The sequence below is a fragment of the Chaetura pelagica genome, unplaced genomic scaffold (genome assembly GCF_000747805.2).
Source record: "Chaetura pelagica isolate M959 unplaced genomic scaffold, ChaPel_1.0 scaffold42, whole genome shotgun sequence".
Lineage (NCBI taxonomy): Eukaryota > Metazoa > Chordata > Aves > Apodiformes > Apodidae > Chaetura > Chaetura pelagica.
This window is the reverse complement of record NW_009952575.1, coordinates 313,588-339,748: the sequence shown is the minus strand read 5'-3', so window position 1 is coordinate 339,748 and position 26,161 is coordinate 313,588. Positions and strand designations below refer to the sequence as shown.

The 26,161-nt window shown below is 43.0% G+C and overlaps 1 protein-coding gene across 1 annotated transcript in view; it reads right to left on the bottom strand.

The window, feature by feature from the left end:
- The window catches only part of DMRT1 (doublesex and mab-3 related transcription factor 1), a 54,164-nt gene that overhangs the window by 15,443 nt on the left and 12,560 nt on the right, over window positions 1-26,161 (bottom strand). The window contains exons 3-4 of the mRNA XM_009993618.1: window positions 19,694-19,977; window positions 9,750-9,912 (exon numbers count right to left, since the gene is read on the bottom strand). Coding sequence (XP_009991920.1) covers window positions 9,750-9,912; window positions 19,694-19,977 — 447 coding nt within the window. The remainder of the gene's footprint in view (window positions 1-9,749; window positions 9,913-19,693; window positions 19,978-26,161) is intronic.

The following is a 26,161-nucleotide window of genomic DNA, read 5'->3' as shown; positions in this document are numbered from 1 at the left end:
CCATTTTAGGTGACAGCTTTACTCTCCACCCCTCTAATTCAAGCCACAGGAGTAAGATAAAAGATGTCTGAAATTCCCCATTTCAAGATAAAAAGAGAAAGTATAAAAAATTTTCAGTAACAGTGCTTAGCACTTCTCTCTCATCCCCCTATCATCCCTAAGAAATCTCACTGGATCCTTTAAAACCCCTGGGAAAGAGGCCAGTGAGATCAATAATGTATTATTAAGTTAATTATGAACATGAACAAGTCTGTAATGCTACTGGTATGCCTGGAAGCCTCTGTATTTACCTGATTAGTGGATCTGAGGCTTTAATTTCGTACTGCCTGCAGCAGACTGAAAGGTAAGCTTTACAGTATTTTTTTTAGAAAAAATGTAATAAATCAACTAAATAAAATCAGTAACAATAACCACATTTGTGAAAAGTATTCTGAGCTAGAAAAGTATGGTTCTACTGCAGTATTAATATGCACACAAAATCAACTGCAGGAGCTGAAAAAGGTGAGAAGGACAAATGAAGTACAGTTATCTCTGTGGGTCTCAGAAATTGAAAATTAAATATAACAGTATTTCAAACATCACATCTCTCTTTCTGGCTGAAAATCCAGGCAATACTAAAACTAAAACACTTCACAGAAGGGTCAAGAACATGCCAGCTCTGTTTCAAACACAGAGGACAAAGCAGTTGCAGCACTAAAGACAGTGAAATATCACTTAATTACCAGGTTTTGCAGTACAGCACTGAAATCACACGAAGCACTTAAAAACTTTGCTGGTCTACATCTGGTCTTCTCTTTCATTCTTTTAACCAGTTAACTGCTACTGAAGTACCTAACTTTCACTGAAGCAAGTTAGTGTCCTTGTCTGTAGGCAAAACAACACAGCCTGCTTTCCACTTCATGTGGCTATTTCTGTTTAACTCCAGGGATGCTTCTCAGACTATCAAACTCCCAAGACAACAGATTTACTTCCAAAGACTGAGCCTCAATTTAGTCATACACAAAATGTCTTGGGTTATATTTTGCACTGACATCCTACTTAAGTAAATGGGCAAAGGCACCTATTATTTCATCTTCCTATCAATGACCTCAAGTCCACAGCGCAGCTGAAGGAACCGAAACAAGCAGGGAGAACATCTGTCATTCCAGCACACAGCCAGATGTACCAGGAACTTTTGTAGCTCCAGTGTTTTATCTGCAATGTTTTAAGGTTTCTGGGTAAATTTCCTCCCAATCTTCTGTTCAAAGTTGCACCTCCCAAGCTTTGAGAGACATTTGCACAAAAAATCAACAAAACCCCAACCAAGCCAAAACCCAGCAATGGGCCTCAGGTCCATTTCAGTGTTCAGCAGCCAGCTGCATCATCTGTACATCTCAGGAACAACACCCTCCAGCTGAGCTGCTCCCACAGCACTCTGCCTTGCCAGAGCTTGGCTGCCTGTGGGGTGCACCCAGGTGCATCCTCGCTCTCCCAAGGGCAGCACACCAGCTGTATCTAACACACCTCACAGGTCGAATGCCTTTGCTTCTGAGAAATTCAATATTAGTATCTGCTACCAAGAAACCAATTCACCTTAAGAAAAAAATTAATTACGAAAATTCCCACTCTGTATTTCTAGCCAGGAATCATAAACCTCTAATACTCAAATAACTGTATTTTCAATGGTATTTTCTGAAAATAAATGGCTATTTTGCTGAAAAGTTAATACTAAAATGCAGCATTTCAACAGAATACTCAAATAATTTTAAGAAATAAAATAAGGACAGGAACCCGTCACAGAAATCTGTATTTGACCACACAGTGTTTGTATACAGAATGTGTGCACAGCATGTGTGTATCCATATATCCATGTATATATATCTCTCTATCGATATAGGCACCCACACACAAGTACAGGTATGTGTAGATTATATATATATTATATATAAAGCTAACTTTCAGTCCTCAGAAAACAAAAGCTATCCCCATATAACAGCCAAATTCCTACATAACTCAATTTCGACATCTCATCTGGTGTGAACTGCACTCATTCCTAGTGTAAACCCCAGCGCGCTCTGCAATGATATACTGTAATGTCACATCGCAATCTGGATTTACTATAAAGGGCTGCTGACGAGTTTCAGAGCAGTAAACATTGCTGCGAGGTGTATTTCACACTGAGCTGGTTTTTATGAAGAACACTTCACCGCCCAGCCACGGCACCCAGATGATGAATGGTGAAAGATGCATGACAAGCTTCATCATTGTTTGTAAATCTTAACTGTTCCTGCTCACTAACTCTGCAGGCAATTTTCAAAGACAGCGGCCGACAGAAGGACAGCACAGCTTTCCTGAAGGTTATTCAACTTGTGCTTGGTCTAAGCTATGCCTGCAAGGAGCACTGGAAATAAACTCATCAGTTACACTGAAGTGTAGAATTAAAAACACTTGATGGGCAGGCATGATAAAAGTTGCTAAATTAAGAAAGCCTCTTAAGTAGCCTTGGTATCTGCCCCCCACCCTGCCCTGCAGGGTTACATACATCATATGCAGGCAACAAATCCTGGTATTATTTACACATGCAAGATAAATATGCATATTTATAGAACAGGCAGAATGAATGATGGGCTGTCTGCTCACACACCATTTCCCCTGTATCCTATGCAGTTACACATAGTGCTTGACTGTCCCACAGCTTCATTGCCCACTGCTTGCAGGAAAGCTACTTCTCTTGTCAGAAGTTTATCCTTTTGACAGGGTATAATGCATAGAGAAAGGAGACTACTCATGGCACACAAGCATGGCAGAGGGGAACGATGTTACCCTTGTTTCCTCTCAGATCATTCTGAAGTGGGAGCAGTGCCATGGACTGCCACAACCTCTTTCAAAGAGTCAAAATTTGGCTCATTACCTCCCTGCTAGAAGTGAAGCCAGTCTACAGAGCTGCAGTCTTAGAAATACTGCCTTTTCCTTTCTTCTTCCCCTTTCCCTCTTCTCTCTTTCCTTCCTTTTCCCCTCTCCTCCCCTTCCTGTTCACTTTCTTTTCTTCTTCCCGTTCCCTTTTCACATCAGTAGCAAATTCTTCTTTTCCTACAATTTCTCACAGTCTGCTAATGCCTTTATAAGCAGAGGAGGCTGCGGAAGCATCAGCTCTGCTGGAGACTCTCACCTGAGCTGCAAAGCTGGTGTGAATTGAGAACTGCTCTACACAGACTCTCATGCACAGAATATGCAGAACATGGAGTGAGTTCTCTCTTCTCTTAACCAATCAAGCTATGTGAATGCAACTGCGCATTAAAGCAAAGCAAAGAGCCAAGCAGTACCACTGTGTGTCACAGTTACAAACTATGCTTGGATAAGCATACTGTTATCACCACTGTCCTAACATGCCTTCTACTAAAGAGTTTTATCACTTTATGGCAAAGTTTGTTTTACTATTAACAATTTCTATCAATTTCTGCTTGTAGTAGTAGAAGTTCTGTAGCCAGAGGTAATAAAATCAGAGTGTGAAACCCACACTGGGTGTAAAAGGAAGCAGTTCAACTGGTACTTTTTCAGTGGAGTATTCAACATACTTTATAGTGAGAGAACAAAATCCACACAGCCTCACCACCTACACTAACATCCTCCACCCCACACAAAAAACTGTTCAGGCAGGCAGAAAATAAGTCCAGGATTGCAGTGGCTACAAACCACTGGTCTTGGACACATGACTCTATAATGCTCCTAAATGCAATACGGACTGTGTAGAAACCTCCCTCTGTAAAAAAAGGTAAAGACAGAATGTGTTCAGGAAAAGCAATCAGAGACATTACTTATTCCAGTACACCACTCTGGCAAGGGCTTGCAGAGAGACACTGATGGCCAGAATGGGACCCAGAGCCACCATGTGTGGTCTGTGGTGTGCTGTCAAGGTGGCATCACTTGCCACAGCATCTGTTCTTTGCTGCACCTCCAACAAGGGCCAGCAAGAGTGAAGGGTGTGCATCAAAACCCACTGTTTCAGACCAGGGTAGATGGGACACCAGGAACTTCCTTTCAGAAAAAAAAAACCTACGAAAACTGGAGATTTTGGCAGTAAGCTTAAATGTACTGTCCTGAATCCACACCCGCTGTAGCCCACTGTATTATTGATGTGATTTTCCCAGGACTTCCCTTAGATCCCTTTTTTACCATACCAATGCCTGCAAGCCCAAAACATAAGCTTGAATCTTAAAAACGCTGCACCCTTTTATCCACACAAAATACTAGAGAGTGGATAAACACATGCCATGACAGGAACTTTTCTTCCACTGCTCAGGTTTGGATGGGGTCCCACTGTCTTCTCTCAAGGTTTCAGGCTACCCCACTCTCTTGTGCTAGGGTGCTGGTAAGTGAAAGCATTCCTAGGTAGCTTTCACAAGAGTGTACCATTCCTCCTAGAGGATGCTAGAGCCTTACTCCAAAAATACCTGCTTTTCTACAGAAATAGGCTTGGGGGAAAACCAGCAAAAACTACAGCTTGCTCAGCTCCTGCAGCAGGACCAGCAGCTTCCCCTAGAGCAAACAGCAAGGGCTCATCAGCCACTCTGCCATGAACCAGCCAAACTCATGAATCACAACCATAATTCTGAAATTGTCCAATGACAAGTTGCTTTCCTGCACATACTATTTCATTTCTGTGTGCTTCTGAGTGAGTGTAACATAAAGATTGCATTTCAAGAAGAAACTATGAAAATAAACCTCTTAATCAGATATAAGCTGAAGCAAAACCTGATGTAAGCAAATGCGTACATTAATTTCTTTTCAGGGATTCCCTTCACTAGCAATCAGACATTATATAAAGTTATTTTAATATTGGTCACATCTTTACCAACCCAGCCTCATTTAGAGCACAGACCAGTAACTTACAAAAAGGCTAGAACAAATACAGATGAATGAGTTGCCAGAGCCTATACTGAATATGCCTCACATTGTCAAATGTATTTTGATAGGCGCTGTTCAAGCTAATGAAATGATGAAGCAAGAATGTAAAAAAATCAGGGTTAGCAACTTGCTTGGTTTAAAAGATCCACAAAAATCCCCAAACTCAACAACTATCTCATTAGTTAAGCCCAAAATTAATCTTCTTATTGAAAATTAAATTGGCATGCTAAAGGGCATCTGCATAAAAAGGTTTGTAAAGTTTTGAAATTCACATGCACAACCAGCAGTGTAAACTAAGGCTTGGAGAAACAGTTCAAAATCTGTTTGCCATCCTTGTATTAAGTGCCTAAGGAAAGCTGCACACACCATAGCCATCTGGGACTGTCAGTAGCAGCAATGAAAATGCATAAAAAAAGAGAAACAGTTGTGCAAATATTAAGTGACCCACCTCAACTGACTGTTCAAGTTCTCCAGATTTATATTATTATCCCTTTGTTTCTTCTTTTGTCTTATTTCAAAATTTACCAGTGAAAGTTTTGTTTAAGATGGATAGTAGAAAATACCACGAGTTTCAGCAAATACTGCTTGCTCCTTTTTCACTACAGACAGCGTGTGATTTGAAGAGAGGTCACTTTTTAAACAAAAGATGCACAGACACACACAAAAAAACACAGAAACTATGCATTGCTGAACTGGATCAGTTCTAGAAGCAAATTTATATGCTTCCCACGTGCCCCCTCTGCTGCTGAAACTCCTCAAAATTCAAGAGGTATTTCTAGTGGTGCTCTGATGAAGAGGTGCATAGAAAAGGAACAGAAGTGGTACCTCTCCGGCTTGACAACACCCAGATCGCAAGACGCTGCAACAGCTACTCTTCAGCTTACACTGATGGACAAAAACTGGGCTATCTTCTACTCACAGAGGCACCCCACTTATCTTATGTTCTTTATTAGCATAGCTCTGCCTGCCAGCTGGCTGTGAATAAACCGTAAATAGATTCAGGGTTTTATTCCACTCTTTGGGGTAATTTCTTTGCCACACCAAAACAGCCTGCTTTGTTGCAGTGCCTTCTGTGTACCCTGAATACTTGCAGAAAGCCGTTCACGTTCAAGGAAATGGTCTCAAAGACCTTTTGCCTGCCAGGACTCCTTGTCCTCTCTCATCCTACAGCCAGGGCTATCTGTGGCTCTGGAGCATTACTCCCACAGAAATCAATGGCAATAAGACACTTGGCCATTCAAAATCCTCCAAAAGAAATACATGTTTTAAAGTATGCTTTGCATGTGCAGGGACTGGTAACAACCTTTCATACACCTTTTCCCTTCATTGCTCTTGAAGAAAAAAGGAGAGGAAAAATATTTTGAAAGCACAGGGTACAAAATCCTTCTCCCATCTAGAAATTATTATATACAATTTACAACCTGGTGATCTAACAGAGCCCTCCAAAAACATCCTTTTGCCATTTGTCACTGTTTTATCTTCATTTTCTCTCAATTTTTATCCAGTTTCAGCTAGAAGGGCAGCAGCTGAGCTTAGTTGGAAGCAAACCCATTTTACTTAGAACCACTTCAGATTGCAAGGAGGTTGACTGATGGTGTTTTGCCATTCAGAAAATGTCAGCCCATTACTACATGCAACACACTGTAACACGGTATGACCTCATGTACAAATGTCAAAAGCTTCCTGAGAACTTCGCATCATTCATAAAAACTGTAAATTGTTGATCTGCTAGCTCATCTCTCCTCCCTTTCAATATAACTGGTCTAAGCAGGCAGTTAACTTAGCAGAACGGAATTAATTAAATAGTCTGACTGAAATAATAACTGAGGTAATACATGAACTGTCAAAACCTCTATAAAGCTGAAGTTACAACTGAAGTGTGGGTAATAGACTGCGTGTGTTCTAAGGCTATCTCAGATTTGTGCTTGGAAATTTAATAACCATTTTTGTTAAAGGTACATATTTCTGATGTTTTGAAAGTTCGGCTGCAGAATGAGTTTTTTATTTTGACCTGTTGCTCTTCTACACACACTATTAGCTTTCTGTAAGATTTCTGGATTAACAACACATAAATCTTCACATAGATCTTAACAAAATTAGTTATGGGCTTGCTGCATGAGTTATTACGTGAAGTTTTACAGTCAGTATTATATATAGCAAGTAAGATGAGATGATCCTAATGTTCCCTTCTGGACCTAAAATCTATGAACACAGAAACAAAACAAGTCCCTAGAAAGAAAACAAGTCTCTGAGCACGGTTACCACTTCAACTGCAGAGAAGGAAGGAGTAAAATACTATTTTTTTATTTAAAACGTGCACTAGAGTTGCCTTTAGCAAACAGCAACCACTGCAGAGACATATCACTGGGCTTCATACACAGTGACTGGGATTGCACAGAAAGCTCAGTCCAGCAACCAATGGAGAAACATGTAAGAATGTGTCTTTTGAATGGGACAGCACTTGAAAGCATGAGCAGTCAGTACTCTGGGGTAAATGGACCATCCACTTTATTACCCAGGATCCACTGGCCACAGTCTGCACTCAGCACTCACAAAGATGAAAATAAAGAAGCAAAGAACTTCAAACCCTCTGAGGACTGTGGAAAGCACCAGAAAAAAAGAAATCATGGGAGTGTAAATAATCAGTTAACACCCTGGGAACATTACTTTGTCTGTAGATGGAAAAAGTAAAAGCAGCATCTCCTCCAAGAACACACATGATGAAAAAGAAGATGCTTCTACAAGCCCATTAAATGGGTATGGTCCTGCTTGCATGTTCAAGCTTCTCACAAAAATACTGGTGCCTCTTTCACCCACTAGCTCCCTGCTATGGAAAAACACTTCTTCAGAGTCTGGAAAATGCTGTTTGATCTCAGTAAATTACATCTTACTGCTTGTCGGTAGCTGATTGATGGTATAACTTAGGGAACAATATCTGTGTGTGGAATACTGTCTGGAGAAGCAGTCAGGGATTATTGAAAATACAGTATTTATGCAGTTTAAAAATCAGTGGCACATTGCGCACACCTTTTTTCTGGAGTGATGAAAAATTACAGAAGTGCATTTGGGAACAAAGGGTAGAAGGTCTTTTGTCTATTTGTAAGAACACTCGACTGGTTAGAGTTCTTAGTGAGTTAGTAGTGATGGATGCAAGAAAAAGTGTTAACTGTGGTTGAACATAAAACCAACTGCTTCTCCAACCAATAGGCAGAAAGGAAGACGTCACTGTTCAGTCGTGGTCAGAGAAGAGGGAGGAAAATAAAACTGAAGAAAAGAGATGGAAAATGAACCAAGGATCACTGATTTCTCTAAGCCATTTAAAACACTGGAGATGAAGGAAAAGTCTAAGGTTTCATCATACCATTATTTGTTTCTTCATCTGTCTGACATGGCACAATAGTTGGAAGACTTTCAGAAAACAGCCACTCTGAAGGAGCAGCAACCTCCTCAGCATAAGTAATTCTCGAGTTACTGAATTCAAGGGCTCAGTACAAATTTACACCAGCCACATATACGATGTTATACACACCTCACCTTCCAAAATTTAAGTCCCTAAGGTTCTGCCATTATATAAGCACTGTATTTTTCACCACAACACAAATTCAACAGATACCAGAACACTGGCCACAGAAAGGCCATGACTGCAAACAATTATGGAACCTATGCAACATACATCCTGACATCAGATATAAAGAGAAGATTAACTTCAATGTGTAAGTGCATCAGACAAGCAAATGAGGATGGAATACTGTTGGCAGTGACTCTCTAAAAAAACCCCACAAAAACCAAAACAAAACCTACAGAAAATTGGCAGGTGTAAAGTAAATACAAATATATACTTCCCACAGATCATACAAAATTAAACTGCTAATTAATTGAAAGCCAGAGAGACAAAAAGTGCAAAAAGCTTATGGAAAGATTAGCTCAATTCATGGAGTGCAGGTCTGCTGCTGGTAACTGAAACAATGGTTCAGAGGCCATCAACAGCTCAGGACACCTTTGAATGCTGCAGGGGCATAAGGATTTTGGACATACCACGCAGGATCACCCTACTCTCTCTGCTTTTTGTTTCTCTAGCGCCAGTTACTGTCCCACTCCAAAGGCAGGGAAGCAGCTCCATAGAGTTGGTCTACTGCAGCAGGGTCCCGTTAAGACCTATGTGTGTGCTCTACCTGCTATCCGAGCAAGGGAACAAGGAAGTGAAAGAAACTTTGACAAAACCACAGGGTAATTTCACAAACACTCTCCCGGAAATTATCAGATTTTGGTAATGCTTAGGACAGCCAAGAAGCACTGGATATGAAAAGAAAAATTTAACTGCCATAGTTTTAAATGAAGTAACATGGTGTGAGGAGTTTGAAAGCAAACAATGAAGCATGTCTGCAATGGGCTTCCAGACATGGTTCTGACACAGGAAGAGTTTCCCCATGTGGTTCAGAAAGAAGAGGACAGCAAAGACCCAGTGGAAGGCCTGTGGAAAAAATAATGGATGATATTTCTGAGAAAAAACACAAGAGAGGAAAGATAAATCTGTGGTTGGGGCAAAGATAATTCTTTGTTCCTCTGAAGGAGACAGGCAGTGAGCACCAAAGACAGCACCCCAGGTCTAACTCCAGAGACATACACGGGAACAGAAAGTTATGACTAATTGTGCTCCTGAACCACAAGACTTTTGAAGTTCAGGCTTGCCATTCTGTACAGTAACAGCCCTCCACTGCCACCAAACTACAAGGCCACCAGAAAACAGCCACCATCTTGTTAACACCTACCTTCTGATGCCTTCCTCCTTTCCCTGCAGCAATCCACATCACCTGGGTGCCTGTCCCAAGGCAAGGCAGTCCCAGATACCCTCATGGTGCACTTACCTCTCGCTTTTGACTCCGAGTAGGAGGGGATGTCATCAGAAGTCATGACCTGGGGGAGGCACGTGGGAGTGCCAACCCCCTGTCCCAGGTAGGAGGCGGCTGGGTAGTAGGAGCACATGTGGTACTGGGAGCTGACGGTGTGGCGGCTCTCCATGCCCTTCACCTGCCAGAGAGAGAAGCGCAACAGCAGCCTGTGAAAGCTGAGCCCCAGCACCATGCGGGCAGCCCGCTGCTCCCTGCACCTGGCTCTGAAGGAGGCCACAGGGGGGGCACGGGAAGTAAAATTCTAACACGCTGATCTTGGGTTTTTGCTTCGGTTGGTTCAGGCATGCCCACGTCACTCAGCTACAGGTAAGCTGGTGTGGTACGGGATGTGACCCAGCAGCAGCACTGGCATACCAATGGCTTGCTTACCTTACCTGAGGTGAAGCTGTATCTGGCACACAAGCACATACCCCTCACTACAAAGAGCTTCCTGGCAAGACCCCTGCTTACGGCACAGACAACACCACAGGAAGCTTTCCAGAGCACTTCAACTGCATGCACCCAGCCACTGTCAGAGCTGAAACATCCATCCACTCCCTACCCCTCCTCAAAGACTAACCCATCTCAGGCTGGTGGCAACTGCTCTGACAGGGACCTACCTACAAGGTGGCTAAGGAGGACTGCTCATTTGGAACATGCTGCATGGCATTTGAGCAGTGACACACACACATTCTTTCTTACCAACCAGAAAGTTGAAAAAATATTTTCCTGATTTATCCAGAGAAACCAAGTTGTGGACAGACTACATGGGAAGCCCATAGTGGAGCCAGAGCTGGACACCAGCCACTAAGTCTGCTATGTCTGCAATGTGTTCACCAGACAACTTCTTCTCCCTCCCACAGCCTGCAGCTAACTTGGCAGCACTCAGGAAACAAACTTTATTGTGCTCCAATGCCTGAAATCATCCAAACTGATCTAATCAGAGGTGGTAACACTTTTTAAAATTTTTTGTTTTATGAAAGAACTACCATCTACTATTATTTGCCCCAAAGTCCTACAACATCAATTCACTACAGTGCTCAAAATTATGCAGCCAAACACTTCACAAGATCAGGATTTTCAACAGAAAAGGAAACACTACCTGGTCTCCCTAAGTCTGCTAGCACCAAATAACACTAAGATGGAAAGCTTCCAGGTGAAGAAAGTATCACAGTTTCATACTACGTATAATGGTAGCAGTGCCAACAGTAATGCATGTCTACCCATGCCACGAGATGTCATCTTTGCAAGCAGATGTGCTTGACAGCCCTTTCAGCTGCATCTTGCATTGATTAGAAAAGCTCTACCTGCTCCACTGTGATTCCCTTGAGTCCCAGCCAACAACACTCAAGCACTTCCCAGCCTGTGAAGCTTGGGCTCATGGAGCACTGTAGGCAAGGGTTGAACCTGCTGTCCCATGGCAGCTGCCCCATGCCAGCAGACCAGGGTCTGGTGCTGGCAGAAGGCGCCACCAGTACCTCTTGGAGAGGCAGCCAGAATGCAGTCATTCTTTGTTTTCCAGGGGTCCACTGAATAATTCAATATTCATTTTATTATGCCTAGCTGGAAACAATGTGATACAAGTCACATAAAACCTTGCTGGTGCTCTCCGAGACAGAAGGCAACATCCTGTTTTCCATGTTGAGCTTGGCCTGCACTGAGATTAAGTGCCGAGAGTGAGGAGTGACTGTATACAGGAAGCAAAGTGCATCTGTGCCTGTTTTCTGACAGCAGCACAGTTGCATATATTTGCACATGTATCGAGGGATCTGCAGAACATCCTTTTAGTCTGTAAAAGTCTTCCTATTTTAAATTAAAGCAATATTCAAAAGGTGATTTTTGTACCATTTGCACCCTATGTGTGCAGAGAAAGTTTCAACATGCACCAAAGTTTCATCCATGAAAACCAGTACACTGATCTTAAAAAAACGTAATTTTTTTTCCTTCCCCAAAAAAGTCTGAACTCAAAAGAGCCACCTGCATCCCTTTTGCTGCTCTAAATAAGGGCAGTCTCCTCTTGGAAACAGTCATCTGTACTTTTGCACAGACGCCCTCAGCAAAACCCAAGCTGCCTCTGCCCTGAAATTACGGATCGGCAACCCAAATTGCACAAAAGCTCAGTGCAAAGGCCATTTTCAATCTGCACATCTGCAAAGCTCAATAGGTCTGGAAGCAGTAGGGAAAAAACTTAGCAAACACCTCTCTACCTGCCATTTTCCACACAACGCCTTCCTTCTCTTGGTTGGGACAGGCCTGTGGGCAGCACACACTTGTCTCCACATCTCCACCTCTCCCCTGCACAAGTACCACTAAGAAAATGTCACCTGCAGGAGACAGCCTTCTTCCACCTGTTACAAAATGGAGGGATCCCTCCCTGGCACTGAGACACTGGCACGCACGTTTCCTCTCCCAGCAGAGTGGATGTAGTGACCCGTTTCCTTTCAAACATTTTTGTTTTTGTTTTTTTCTCAGTTTATTTAAAAAAAACCAAAAAAACAACTTGCCTAAAATCTCTGGATGCAATGCATTATTACTACTATTATTATTAGTGCACAGCTAGCAAGTGACATGTCTTATAATCTTAGTACCCACACCAAGTCTATGAACCACAGTTTGACCAACAGCCAGAGGCTTGGCCCTGCAAAGTATATGCTATGCATTAACCACTGGAGAAAATCTAAAAGCTTTTGGTTTTGTTTTATTAAACTGTTTAGAATACACACTGCAATAAATCTGAACCATAACATTTCCTTTTTACAGTGCTTAGCAATCCCATTTTACAGTAACAATAAAAAAACAACGAATCATAAAAATTCTTGACCTTAGCACTGCATTAAAAAGGGGGCTTAGGAGATCATTACCCCATGAGAAGGGGCATTTGCTCTGTATTAACTCCTACACCTCTGGAGAGTCTTTGCACACTTTCAGGTGCCAGAAAGGGAGGGGGAAAAACAAACCCAAACCTGGAATATTCAGATTATTTCTAACCTGGGACAGTCTGGCCTTGAACACCGCAGTCATGTACCAGGTTTGGGATCCTTCCCTGGGTCCTGTTCTGGGGGAATGCTGGGGTCATGAAGGGATCACAGGAGGAGATACCTGACTCTCTGGTGGCTTCTCCTGCCTCCCTCACCCCTTCCACTCCTTCCAGCCCTACAGTGAGACCAAGACAGGCAAGAGCTGGGACAGTCCCAGAAGCCATTCTGGTTTGCATCACCACAGCAAGAGCAAAGCATGTTTTAGGTGAGGAAGTGCTGTGGAAGGGAAGGGCAAAGAGCAAGCTGAGCTCCTAAATTGAACACCTGAGCTGCTACAGCTTGTCCAAAAACATGCAAGCTGGAAGTAGGATCCGTCCGTCACCAAGCACAATCAGTGCAGCCCTGCAGCAGTGCCCAACAGTGGCAGAACATGTACTAAAAGCCAAGGAAGAATGAAGAAAATTCTCTTGCTTCAGTTCAGACCAGTCTTGCAAAAAAGCTTTCTCAACTGCTGACAGGAGAGCAACATAATGTCCAGCTCCTCCTTTCAAGCTCCTGCCAGCACCTGCATAACCTCTACATATCTTCACTGAGAAAGAACCAAGAAGGTGGCCAGATCACTAAGGCAGGCACAGGCAGTGAGTAATTTCTCCTTCCAGCCTCAGAAACTAGAAAATCTGGCCCTTCAGAGATTATTTATTCAGACAAAACATCACCTAGATAATTCTATTATTTATGGAAACACCAGAGAAATGCCATTACAAGTTTTAACATAGCCTCCCCCTTCTGCCTTGGTCTTAAAAATAAAGCCAGATTTAGGGGTTGTATACAAAAATAGCATTTTGCATTTATGTGTTTGCAAACAGCAGAATTCACAGGTTGGTTTTTGGCATGAGGCTAGAAGGCACCCACTAGGTACTGGCGTAGAAATCCAGACACCAGGTATCTCCCCACTGTCACCTGTGGGCTACGTGACCATGGTCAAGTTATTTAACACCTTCCTCATTTAAGAGTTTCCCCAGCTGTAAAACAGGGTTGCTGTTACTTTCCCACTCTGCAATGCTATTGGCCATGAGCTGACCCCTCACAACTACTGCTGCATTGGCATTGCCCAAGGTGGTTTTGTTTCGTTCCTAAAACCAGCTAAGCATATTTTCCAGCAGAAGGGAAAATTGAGTCTATGATATCCTGCCTTGACTTACTTTGATTCTAGCAAAGAAAATACAAGAGACATCTATATCTGTCCCTTCTTGATAGACAAACTTAATTAACCTTTGCTATTCTGTTCCAACCTATTCTTTTAGACAAAGGCAGTGACCCATAAACAATATGTTACCATCAGAATCTCAACTGCAGTGACACCTAGAGATATAGCCCTATCAGCAGTATCGGAAAACAAACAGCTTAGATTAGCTCCTCCAAGAAATATGGATTGCATTCATGTCACACATGAGCTGTCAGAAACATTAGGATACTTTTAGCATAAATCTGTATTGTGAAGGGTATGTTATGAATACAATATATAACACACTGCTTACACATAAAATTAGGATTGCGAATGCACAATGTGTATACATTTACACACATATGCACATATATGTTACACGTTTTACATCTATTTTAGTAGAGTTAGACCGCACATTTCTGTATGAAGGCCAGGCTTATTGGAGGAAAAACTGTGCCAGAATCTAGAAACAGGTTGTGAAAGTTGAAAAAAGCAATCTATTTTACTAGCGAGCAGCTATTCTTAAGAGTTCAAGTGCTAGCTGTCCTATGATGGCCAAACTTTCCTGGATTTAGTTAAAGACAGTTTTGTATGTTTCCTACTTCTGAAGAAATCCTTCAAAAACAGTTTCCTTCCTCAGCAAATGGTAAATACCATTCCCATATTAGAAAATGTGTTAGAATTTCTCAGTCTGACTTTCACCAACACTTATTTCAGGTTTTCGGTCTGAACTGGTTTAAGCAAAGGACAAAATATTGAGGTTTGGATGTCAGTATACTGATTTGTCAAGCTTAGAAAAAAAAAGAAAAAGGAAAGAAGGAAAGCAAAAAACACCTCAGAGCATCTTTCTCTGAAGCAGGATCCCTGGAGTAACACACGACAGTGCTGCAACTGGTCCTTAGGTGTACAGGTCCATTCTCCATCCTGTAGATTAGTCTGGCTGTAGGAACCAGAAAAGTTTTAACAATAGCTGGGGAGGATGCCAACTCACAGGGAGCCATTTCCTTACACTGTGGCTCACAAGCCAACTGTTTCACTGCCAGCTTGGGGAATTAAATCTAATTAGATTCTGATGTGTCCATCCTGGTTTTACTGTTGCCATGGTAGAAAAGACTGCAGTCACCTCAACATTTTCCAGTTGCTGTCCCCAAGTGGGTCACAATGAGACTGGTTTCAGAAGCACCGACTTCCACTGAACACCAACATGCTCTGACTTGCAGTACTGATGTTGGTGAACTCATTTAACTGTTAATTGAATTGAATGCACATAAATTCTTGTTGTAATGAACAATTACGAGAACTCAAAAGGAGGGTCCAGATGCCCACACAGAACTAGAGTGAAAGGAGATGCACAGTAACCACCACATCTGCTACATTCCCTTCTGACATAAGCTTGCCTTTTCTTAATTTGCAATCCTAGTCACATCTGATTATGTGCCTTAAAGCTTGCAAAATCAGCAGAATATAAATGACTGAAGTGGTCTTAAACAAAATCATCATCTTCATTACGCTTATCAAATAATGACAGATACAGCTTCTGGGATAATTATATACAAATTAACAAAACCTACACAGAAATATCTATACAATGTGCACTTCTATGAATCCACTCAAGTACGCAAGCCTCTGCAAAGAACAAAGACTAATGAAATCTGACATTAATCTACATTAGAGATTCACCTATTCAGTTTATTTGCCAAGGCTCAATGATGCATTAATCCTCATCACATCCCACACAGACTCACATGTTTCCTCCCTGGCTTTTCTCCCTTGCTCCTTAAATTCTGAAACAGCAGACAGCTGGGCTGCTCAAGGCCTTGCCGGCATCCAGAAGTTATCTTTCGGTATGCAATTTTCCTTGTGTGGTTACAGTTATTCCAGGACAAACGAGCCTCCACCAACAGAGCCTGGAAAAGGGAGGGCTCTTGTCTACACTGCTTAAACTAGGGCAGCTTCCAGGCTTCTACCAACAGAGAAACCATCCTATGGGCTCACAGCTTTGCAAGCTGCTCTGATTTGGTCACAGCTGGCATTGCACAGCTATCATTCTGGTAAAGAAAAAAAAAATAAATCAGAAACCTTGATCAAAACAGTTACAGCACTACCAGTCAATGAACAGATTCACTTGTACTGGAAGACTGGTTAAAAAAGCCTGTGCATGTAAAAAAAAAACAACAGTCAGTACAGGCAGCCCAGCAAGTATCCCTGTGTAGATACAGCAGTGTTTTTCCTCTAGAGAGAATCAGCCTGCATAGCATTGCCAGCAAAACCCCCTGAAGGTGTAAGCAACGTCTGATTCCTCTTTATGGATCATGCTTTGAAACTCTTAACTCCTTACTATGTCTGACTGAGAACTTGTTCATCCTTCTCCATTTAAGACTGTGATCTTCCCTTGTTGGTAACCTTAGAATAGCAGAATCGTAGGGGTTGGAAGTGACCTCTGAAGTTCAACCCCCTTGCTGCAGCAGGAACACTTAAGGCAGATCACACAGGAATGTGCCCAGAAGGGTATTCAAAGTCTCCAGAGGAGACTCTACAGCCTCTCTGGAAAGCCTATTCCAGTGCTTCATCATGCTCATACTAAAAAAGTTTTTCCTCATGTTAAGGTGAAACTTCCTGTGTTGTAACTTGATGCCATTTCCCCTCATCCTATCACAAGGCATGACAGAAAAGATACTGGCCCATTCTTGACATCCACCCTTCAGACATTTGTAAACATTAATGAAGTCCCCTCTTTGTCTTCTCAAGACTAAACAGCCCCAGATCTCTTAGCTTTTCCTTGTTATGACAGGACCTTCCACTTGCAGAATCGATGTTAACCACATGTAGCAGCTGAGAACTTGTTCCCCTTACAACAAACCATCTTCCACGCTGCACAGTGTTTTACAACCTCAGCATCACTGCACCCACTACCATCAAGCATTATCTAGCCTAGCTCCCACTAAAACTTTTTATTTGTGCAATATTATGCTGTCGTAACAGTATGCAACCCCCATGATTCATAACTCCTCCAGCAATAACAATCCTCTTGCAGATCAGCCTCTGAGAAACAGCTGGTAAGCTGCATGACACTGACCTTGAACTACACTGTGCCCTGCTGACCAGGAGAGTTGGGTCCTGGTTTTAGGCCTTTTAGAAGCTGGGGAGATGTCACCTCTGCAGGCAGAAAGCACCAACTCTAGTTTCTCTTCACAGGCATCTTGCCAGAACAGCACTGAGAGATGCCAAAAGGATTAGCTAGGGAAAGTTAAAATCTTAGGTGAGGTAAATAATTAAATTCCCATGGAGGTGAATGGAACCATGCGATACATGCCACAAGGTGGAAATGAACATGCAGAACTTGGAGCCTGGAAGAAAAATGGTACTTTTTGACAACCATTACCTCTTTTTTCCTTAATTACCTCTTCAGTATCCCACAAACTGAGTGGCATTTAAATCAGAAGATACTTTTAGATTCTGCTGGGCCCCAAGATAAAAATACATGGCAAACACTCTACTGCTTTTCTTTCCTTAAGGGGTGTCAAAGGTCCCACCAGAAACAGGAAATTTCACAGTGAGACAATGGACACGCAAGACTAAGACTTCATGCATATACTGTCCAGTTTCAAATGACAGTACAGAAATGAGAGGACACTCCTCTCAGAGATCATCAATCTTCACTGCAAGGTCTAACATAGTTCATTGTAACTTCATGTGTCTCTTCCTCAAATTCTATGCACTAGCGTAGTCCTCACCTCCAATTTACTTTCCTTTTTCTCAAGCAAATAAAATCACAGAAGTCTCCACTGGCTGGAGGAATGGTGAAGTGTGGGACCAGCTCCTTGCAAGAACATTATTCTCACAAGACAAATATGCTGCCCCTTGTTTGTGTTGTTATGGTATCTCCAAGCTCAGCAAGCAGGCTCATACAAACTAGGTACTATAAAACCTTCAGAATAACTAACTACCTGAAATACTTTGTTATGATGTATCAAGTTATCTCAATCAACCAAAATGAAAAAGCTAAAAATGCACTGGCACCTCACCACATTACCATGCACAAATCCTGTGCCCAGTATGCACTGACTAACTCTCTCTCTAGTCTGGTGATCAAATTCAGTAGCAAGAGAAGATGCTATCAATTAACCTAAGTGAAAATGTGCACCTCCATGTATTTGAAGGTTATTTGGGTGAAGCCTATCAACAGACCAACAGAAGAAAAGCTCTTGTGCTGTAGGCAGCACAGCAGAAGAAAGGGAGACAGCTCCTTCGCCAGTGCAGCTGTACTCATGGTGAAAAAGGGACAAGGAATAGTACGAAATGAAGACTGCTGTAAAGCCATGATTTTAAAATTCATGGACTGGCCAGCTGTTGCCCCAGGAGGCCCCTCCATTTTCAGAACCTTGCCATGAAATAAGTGTCTAAATCATAGTAAAGCCTCACTGAGGATGATGTGGACTGCTACAGCAATTGTAATCATCCTGGTCTTAGTTCCGCACCTTGGTAGAAGAAGCTAAAATGCCCTTTCAGAGCTGGTTCCTGTGCCAGAATTGCTAGAGGAATTCTTTGTCAGCAAAGGGGGACGACCCATCTGTTCCCTTTAGAAAGGAGGTTTTGGTGGATGTTTTATCTTTCACAGTTGAGTGGTTTCACAACAGAGTCTTTGCAGAAGGCAGCCTGCCCTCCCTTAATACTCTACAGAAGAGGTCTGCCCTTGGACAAGGGACACGGATGTATGCAGACTCAAAGGGTGCAGCCTCCCAGGTTCAATCTCAGACAGAAAACCACCACTGCAGCCCAGGACCAAGCAGTCTCAAGGTCACTGAAGTAGTTCCACTTACTATGCCAAGAATCCTCTGCCTTGGCAGACTTCCCCTTTTTCCAGTCTTTGACAATGCTGAGTAGCAGGCTACAATTATCAAGTCCCAGAGTGAGAGTGCTCTGCTGGCTTTATACCCAAACTAACGAAGAACAGAGGTCAGGTGACAACTTTTAGGCACAGCCTGTAACTTCAGCTACCCAAGTGGAAATTGCAAGCCCTGGAGCCCTGCAGCTGCTAAAACACACCATTAGCAACTCGCCAGGTTACATTAAACTGACTGCCACCAACCCACTGTGCAACAGCATGGACTCCTGGGTCACTTCAGCACCTTGGATGTGAAAAGTAGAAACAGAACAGATTCCTGATGCCTGTCAGAAATGACACCTGAAACTCCCAGGATATGATGCTGGGTAATTCAGCTGGACTCCTCTTCTGGAAAAAAGCCCCAAACCTACTATGATGTAACCGAATATAAAATCAAGTGGGTGCCCCTTATCTCTGCTTGCAGCAACCTACTTGTACTTGCATCATTGCTTTCGTTGCGCTGCATCATAACCACCCGTTCTGGCTAATTCTCCTAACATGGGCCCTAATCCCATCCTGGAATCTGGTTCTAGTTATGCACTGTCATGAGATCAGTAAACAGGAAGTCAGAATCAGGCCCAAGAAAGACCTTACTGTCCACCTCATGATTCTGTGTAACACCTCTGTAACATCATACCTGCCACTGTTTTCCCGACTGCATCATAACCACCCGTTCTGGCTAATTCTCCTAACATGGGCCCTAATCCCATCCTGGAATCTGGTTCTAGTTATGCACTGTCATGAGATCAGTAAACAGGAAGTCAGAATCAGGCCCAAGAAAGACCTTACTGTCCACCTCATGATTCTGTGTAACACCTCTGTAACATCATACCTGCCACTGTTTTCCCGACTGGCTTGGCATGTATGTTGCTGGGAGGCTTCGAAGGCTGTTTTTCACGGCTGACCCTACAATCGTACCCCCCATTTCACTTGAAGAAGGCTCACTGGCCACGGCCATTTGGTATTGGGAGTAGTTGTACAGGTTGTTATAGTAAGGATACAGAGATGGCTGGTAAAAACTGCTGTAGTAGGTGGAGTCCACGACCAAATCAGACGTGCTCTCCAAGTGCCCCCTGCTGGGGATGGAAGAGATGTCCTGAATGAGCATCCGTCCCTCTGGAAAAGAAAAAAAACAAGACCTTATGAAACAGGAGGCTCCATGAAGACCACTGTCTTTCACCTTCTGATGAGCTGCTACCTCTCCTGAAGGCTGGACAGATAGTAGGAAAGAGTTGATAGCTGAAACAGAAACACAGCTGGATGCTGGTGGAAACTCAAGTAGACTGACGTCAGCTGAAAGTCCAAAGACTACCACCTACACATACTGCAGACTGCAAAACAGGAGACAAACCAACTGCATGTTAAGACAACGCTCAGAGTCCTCAAGCAGCATTAGTTGACCTAACGATTTACACCACCTAAGGATGCAACCCCGTAACATTTTTAACTTGTACAAGTGTGCCAAGTCTTTAACTCCCTGGAAGCAAAAAGGCTCTAGCTACAGGACGACCACTCTCCAGCAAGTGTCCTGCAGGTGAGAGGACACTTTCTGAACATGTTTCTGGAACAGGCTAAGAGCCACAAGTCCAACAGAAACTGCCGTAGGGACAGCACTGCATGATCAGCCAAGGCCTCTCAGAAATCAACATGCTAAATCTGAGCAGCGGGACCCTCAATCCTTCCCAGCCTCCAAACCCAAATTTAGCTCCTGTTTACCTACAGAGGGCAGAGCAAGTTCTCACACCATTGGCAAAAGAAGAGGCAACTGCTCATGACTTGCTGCCTGCACTCTGGAGTGCTCCAGACCAGAGGCCAGCTGGCTGCACTCTCCATTGGTTGTCTGTGCAAAGGTCTGCCTCCCTGTTGTTCCCTAAGATGAAGAGGCTTCTCAGAGGATATTTTAGGTCCCGTTTTTTCTCACTCTATCACTAACCACTGCTTTGCAATATTTGCAGGGATTGGAAAAGGAAGCTGCTCATTTCACGGCCAAGCTCTCTGATGCTCTACATCAGCTACCTGCTCAAGCCAAACAAAAAACTGTCACAACCTTAGAAAGTAACCACACAGTGAATACACATTTACATATTAACAAGGGAGCAAATGTAAATTCCAACATTAACACAGCCCTGGTTCCAGCTTGCATGCCTGCAGCCCTGCCCTCCATCAACCCTTAGAGTGTCTGTAGTATAATGATCCCTTCTGCAAGGTGCTGCTACTCTTCCCATGATTCTGTCTAACTGCCATGGTGGAGAAAAGCATGTGGCTAAAAGCAGCATGGACAACAGGCATGTATGAAATAACAGGTCTAAGAGAGATGTCCAGCAAGCATTGCCTAGTTTGTTTTGTGTCCTTCTCTTGGTGTATCTGTACCTTGGTTATTAATATGGTGGTAATCACCAGCCCCTCAGAGTTGTGTAACAACTCCCACTGTATTGCGTATTGGCTACACATTGGTTCTACCAATTATTGCCATTTACAATGCAATTCTGCTTCCCTTCTTCAGCTGCAACAAAAGCTTTCAGCAATCATGCATAGTCTCCTTCCGGGTCACTAAATTATATAGTGCCACCATTCAGCTCTTGATGACATTTTGTTGACATCAACGAACTTTCCCCATTTATTAGCAAATGAAGTGTTTAAAATCTTCTGCATCTGATTTTTCTGCTCCTCAGCCCTAAGTGAGCAAGAACTAGGACAGCCAGCCTTTGTCATCAGGAGTTCCTCACAAATTTGCACACAGAACAGAGAAGTCTGCAATACCACAAAGGACCCTTTATAGTTTTTGCACTTTCATATTTTTATGAATTTTTATTATTGCTATTATTCTGATCCTTGGCAGGCCTCCCAACTCCTTTTATCCATGCTTTCAATGAAATCAAAACTTAGACCACTGGTACTGAAAAGCCAACAATTCTGATAAATCACAGCACAAGGCTGACTGTCCTCGCCAGACTTAGCTTCGAAATAAAGCTTGCAGTGCATCCTAAGAAGGGATACATCTTTCCCCTAAGAATGTTAGCACCAGAAGATGGGGCCTCTTTACACCTAAAGATCAGCTATACTGCGGTGTCAGCAGCTACACAGAGAGAAAGCAGCAGGCTTTGCTGCAACTTTTGGAAAGGCCTTGAGCACATTTCCTAACCTGTGACAAGATGGGCTATGCTGGAACAGAGACCTGCCCATAGCTATCCACAAAAATCACAGTAGTATCCTTGATGTCTCTGTGATGTTCCAGTGGCAGGTAGTGCTTCAGATTCTTCCTGAGGAAAGAGCTGTGGTGACAGTCTCCTGTTGCATCAAGCAGGAGGTAAAAACCCATGCTATTTCTGCTTTTGTCTTTCTACCCCCTATCTGTGATTTGGGTTACCACCATTTGCCACCAGAGGTGCAACAGGGTTGACTTGCTACCACCTCTTTTTTCCATTCTCTATCTGCACAATAGCAGCCAGCAGTTCAGTGCTCAGGGCTGTTAATGAATCCACCAGAATAGTTCTCTGTTTTTCTTCTGCTGTCCCTCTGCTCTGCCACAGCCTCTCAGATGCCCTCTCAAGACTCAATGCTGAGTCTGTGGAGCCAGTCACCTGCCCATTCAGTCATTCATGCACCTATGTGCATAAATCCCCAGTTGTCAGGAAGCAGGGGCTTTTGTCTTTAATAAATACAGAAAGATGGAATCCATGGTCCTAGTAATAACCCTAGCACACAACGCCTCTGAGCTGTGGCCACATGACAAGATGTGCCCTAGCAGATCAGCAGAAAAAATAAGGAGCCAAGGGAAAGCAACAAGTTCGAGTGAAGGCACAGACTCATCCAACTCCACACAGAACTCCTGCGACAGAACTGGAAAGATGTCCAGAAGAGTTAATCTCCCTAAATCCCAAGCCACATTATGCTTCTGAAGATGGAAGGACTGGTCACACTTGACAAAGAGCACGATTGCCAGCTCTCTCCAGCTGAAGTCTGCTAGCCAGCTGGTGGGCAAGCATGCTGCTTCTGGGCTGTGGCATCCTCAAGCACAGCCAGTGTTTGCAAAACAAGGAAGATATATTGGAAGCAAGGCTGTATGTAACTAAGCTTTAACTCGTTGGGGTTCCTCTGGTCTGTCTTTGGCCTGTACCTGTAATTCTTCACTCCTACGTCCAGGCTGAACTTTCCCACAGACTTGCCACCAGCCACTCAACGAGCAAGGTGTCCTTCTCAAGGGAGGATGTCAGCCAATGGATGTGTTTTCTGACAGCAAGGTTAAGAAAGCAGTGTTCAGCTGTGGTGGTGTTTTTTTTCCACCACAAATTTAATTCAACTCAGCTGAATGGCTCTGCTGCCTCAGAGCTTGCTCCATTACAACACCTGCACATAAGGGGCAGCCCCGAGGTTCACTGCTCTAAGAGGAGTGATATTCAAGACGAATTAAGCTCTCAACACAGTAACTGCCGCAGCGCCATCAGACTCCCTCTCTGCACCACCACCTGCCCTTTAAAAGAAGAGGGCTGCTGCAGGAGTTGAGCTCATGCTTCATCTGTCTTCACCTTCTACATGGAAAAAACTAGGAAGGGCTCCTGGGTCTTTCCTCTGCCACTAGCCACAAATTCTAACATTCCGCAAGCTGCAAACAAGATATAATTGAAACTATGGGAATGAACCTGTACAAGAACTAACAAAAAATAGGGGAGAAAACCAAATAAGAGTGGTTAAAATTCTCACTCCATTTTTGGCACACCAAATCCACAATGTAGGGCCGTCAGAGGCTCTCCATCTGTGAGCAATGCTCTCACAGGAGACAACAGTATCCCTTCATGCAGTTGTGCCCTTGGATCTCTAAGTTCTTTTCTATGTAGAGAACCAATGCTACTTTTTTTGCACTATGTACACAGTGTGAAATATGGCTCACTCTTTCATAGAAGATCAATATAATGCACAATAAATACTGTTATTGATCTTGCAGTGTTGTAGACGACTCTCCAGCTCTATGGCATATTAATAGTAGTTAACCAGTAATTCATTTCAGGATGGCTGGGATTTTCTTTTAAGGAAGGTGAGCTCTCGAGGTCAGTTACACACATGTTTTATACATTCAGTAATCTGAGGGGCTCCTGTCTTCACTTAGCACAGCATGGTGAAGAACAGTGGTCCAGTCCCCAGTTAATGTAAGCCAGTCTCAGACCAATTATTGCAATGAAGCTATGGCAATTTACACAGATTACAGATATGCAATAGCAAAATCAGCACAGAAGCCAGTATATAGATCATTCCTTCCCTTCTTACTTTTTGGGAAGAGAGAGGAGAAATGTCAGGGAATTAACAGCAATTTTTATCAACATTTCTATCTCACAGATGCAAAGGTGTTTTTAAGCATAGACATCGAGAAATGCAAACACTAAAGTTCTGTCTATAACATTCACTTATTCTGTAATGTAAGCACGGAGTATTTTCTATTCCTACCAGTACAGTTAAGGGCCAGTTATACACTGATAATATTAAGTAATTTAAACATGCCTGGGAAAGCTTCTAATGCTGAGGTCAAATGGCACAGAGTCCATACTATCAGATGTCCTTAGCACCTAAAACAGGGTTGCAATACTAAACGGCCTTCTGGGAATGGTTACTGGACTACACTTGGGAATCTGGGGAAGCACATTAGTCACCTTGGGACAGACACACACCAGGAACTGCACAAATCAGGATAGCACATACAGTCACATTTCAATGTCTGGACATGTGTAGAGGTATTGTTAAATTTACTCATGTGGCTGCAACACCTGATTAGTCTCCATCTGATTATGTATTTCAGAAAAAAAGATTCTGTAGCTGCAGTGTGGCAATTAAGAGAAATTCACTGCCCATATTTACTGACATGAGTTCTTACACCTTATAGTTTGTAGTTTTTATTTCTTCTATGCATACAGAGACTCTAAACATACAGACATGTTACTAAAAATGTGAAGCTGTGACTGTTAAAGCCACATGTTTACTCAAGGGAAGCATAGCTACTGCCCAGTGAGCAGAATTCAGCTTCTGGTAGTCTACATTTCCTGTAGTTTTCAATTCAGGGTGACTGCGTGAATCACTGCAGTGCTAGCATCTTTCTGCAAGCCATCCTCATTGGCAGGAGAAAGCTGTGCCATTAAAAAGCCAAAAATTAGTTATTCAGTTAGGAAACACTTGTTCACACCTCAAAAGAGTCTTGGATCTGAATCTAAAAACTTTCCTTGCTCAGTATACAAAGCATCAGAACACTCCTATTAACTGCTTTGGCAATATTAGCTCTCGCAATGCATTGGTTCAATTCATAGCTGGCTTTGAGGTCAGACAGTAGCCTTGAATGAGGCTGGTGTGAAATCACTCCCTAACATTATAATCAGAAACACTGGAACAATATGTTTCTCCCACCACACAATCACGACTGAGCTATTTCAGATGTCAGACAAAGCTGGCACCATTACTGACTTTCTGCCTCCCGAGGAACAAAACCAACATGCTCACTCTGCCTTTGAGAGGAGTATTTCTGTTCTCTTTCCATTAGAAGTTGCGGATTATCTTTGGTTCCAGCATTGAACTTTTAGCTTGCTATAAAGTTAATGTGCTAGGCAATGTTCATTCCAGGCAAGGCAGTGGGACTGTGTATTTTCTGCCACCCCCAAAATAGGCCATTATCTGTAATTACCCATTACCATGCATAATTATTTCTTCTTCTCTGGTCTATGGCCCCCAGGACTTTATGCTGTTACAGCTCACTGCATTACCTTATCAAATTTGTTAAGGAAGCTTTTTTGACCTTTTGAGCACTTGTCACAGCATATAGGAAAGCCGGCAGTAAATTGCCTAAGCATGTAGCATGAGATTTATTATTTATACCCTGCATAGTGATACCATACAAAATATTACACACTAACACCTTCCCTATTCACACTCCCCACTCTAGCTAAAATGAGAAGAGGAAACTTCTTAAGTAAGCCATGGAAGGGAACGGGAAGAGGCTGGAGTCTCCCAATGGGAATTTGAGGAACACAAGAGCAACACACGGCTAAGTCTGAGTGTCAGACCCTGCAGAAGGTCCCAGTTCTGCTACACTCCAATGCCACCTTTTCTCTTTCTCCTCCATCCTCAGACTCTCATTACCTCATTTCAGCTTCTTTTAGCATCTGTGTAACTTTGCTGAGCTCTAGTCTTCAACACAGAAACCTATTTAGTGCTCCTTCAGTAAGCTGAGAGGTGCTTTAAACACACCACCTCCTCCTCCCCAGTTTAGCTTCCTTCAATGCAGTGTGGGTTCCTAAGAGACAATTTTGATGCAGTACGAGAA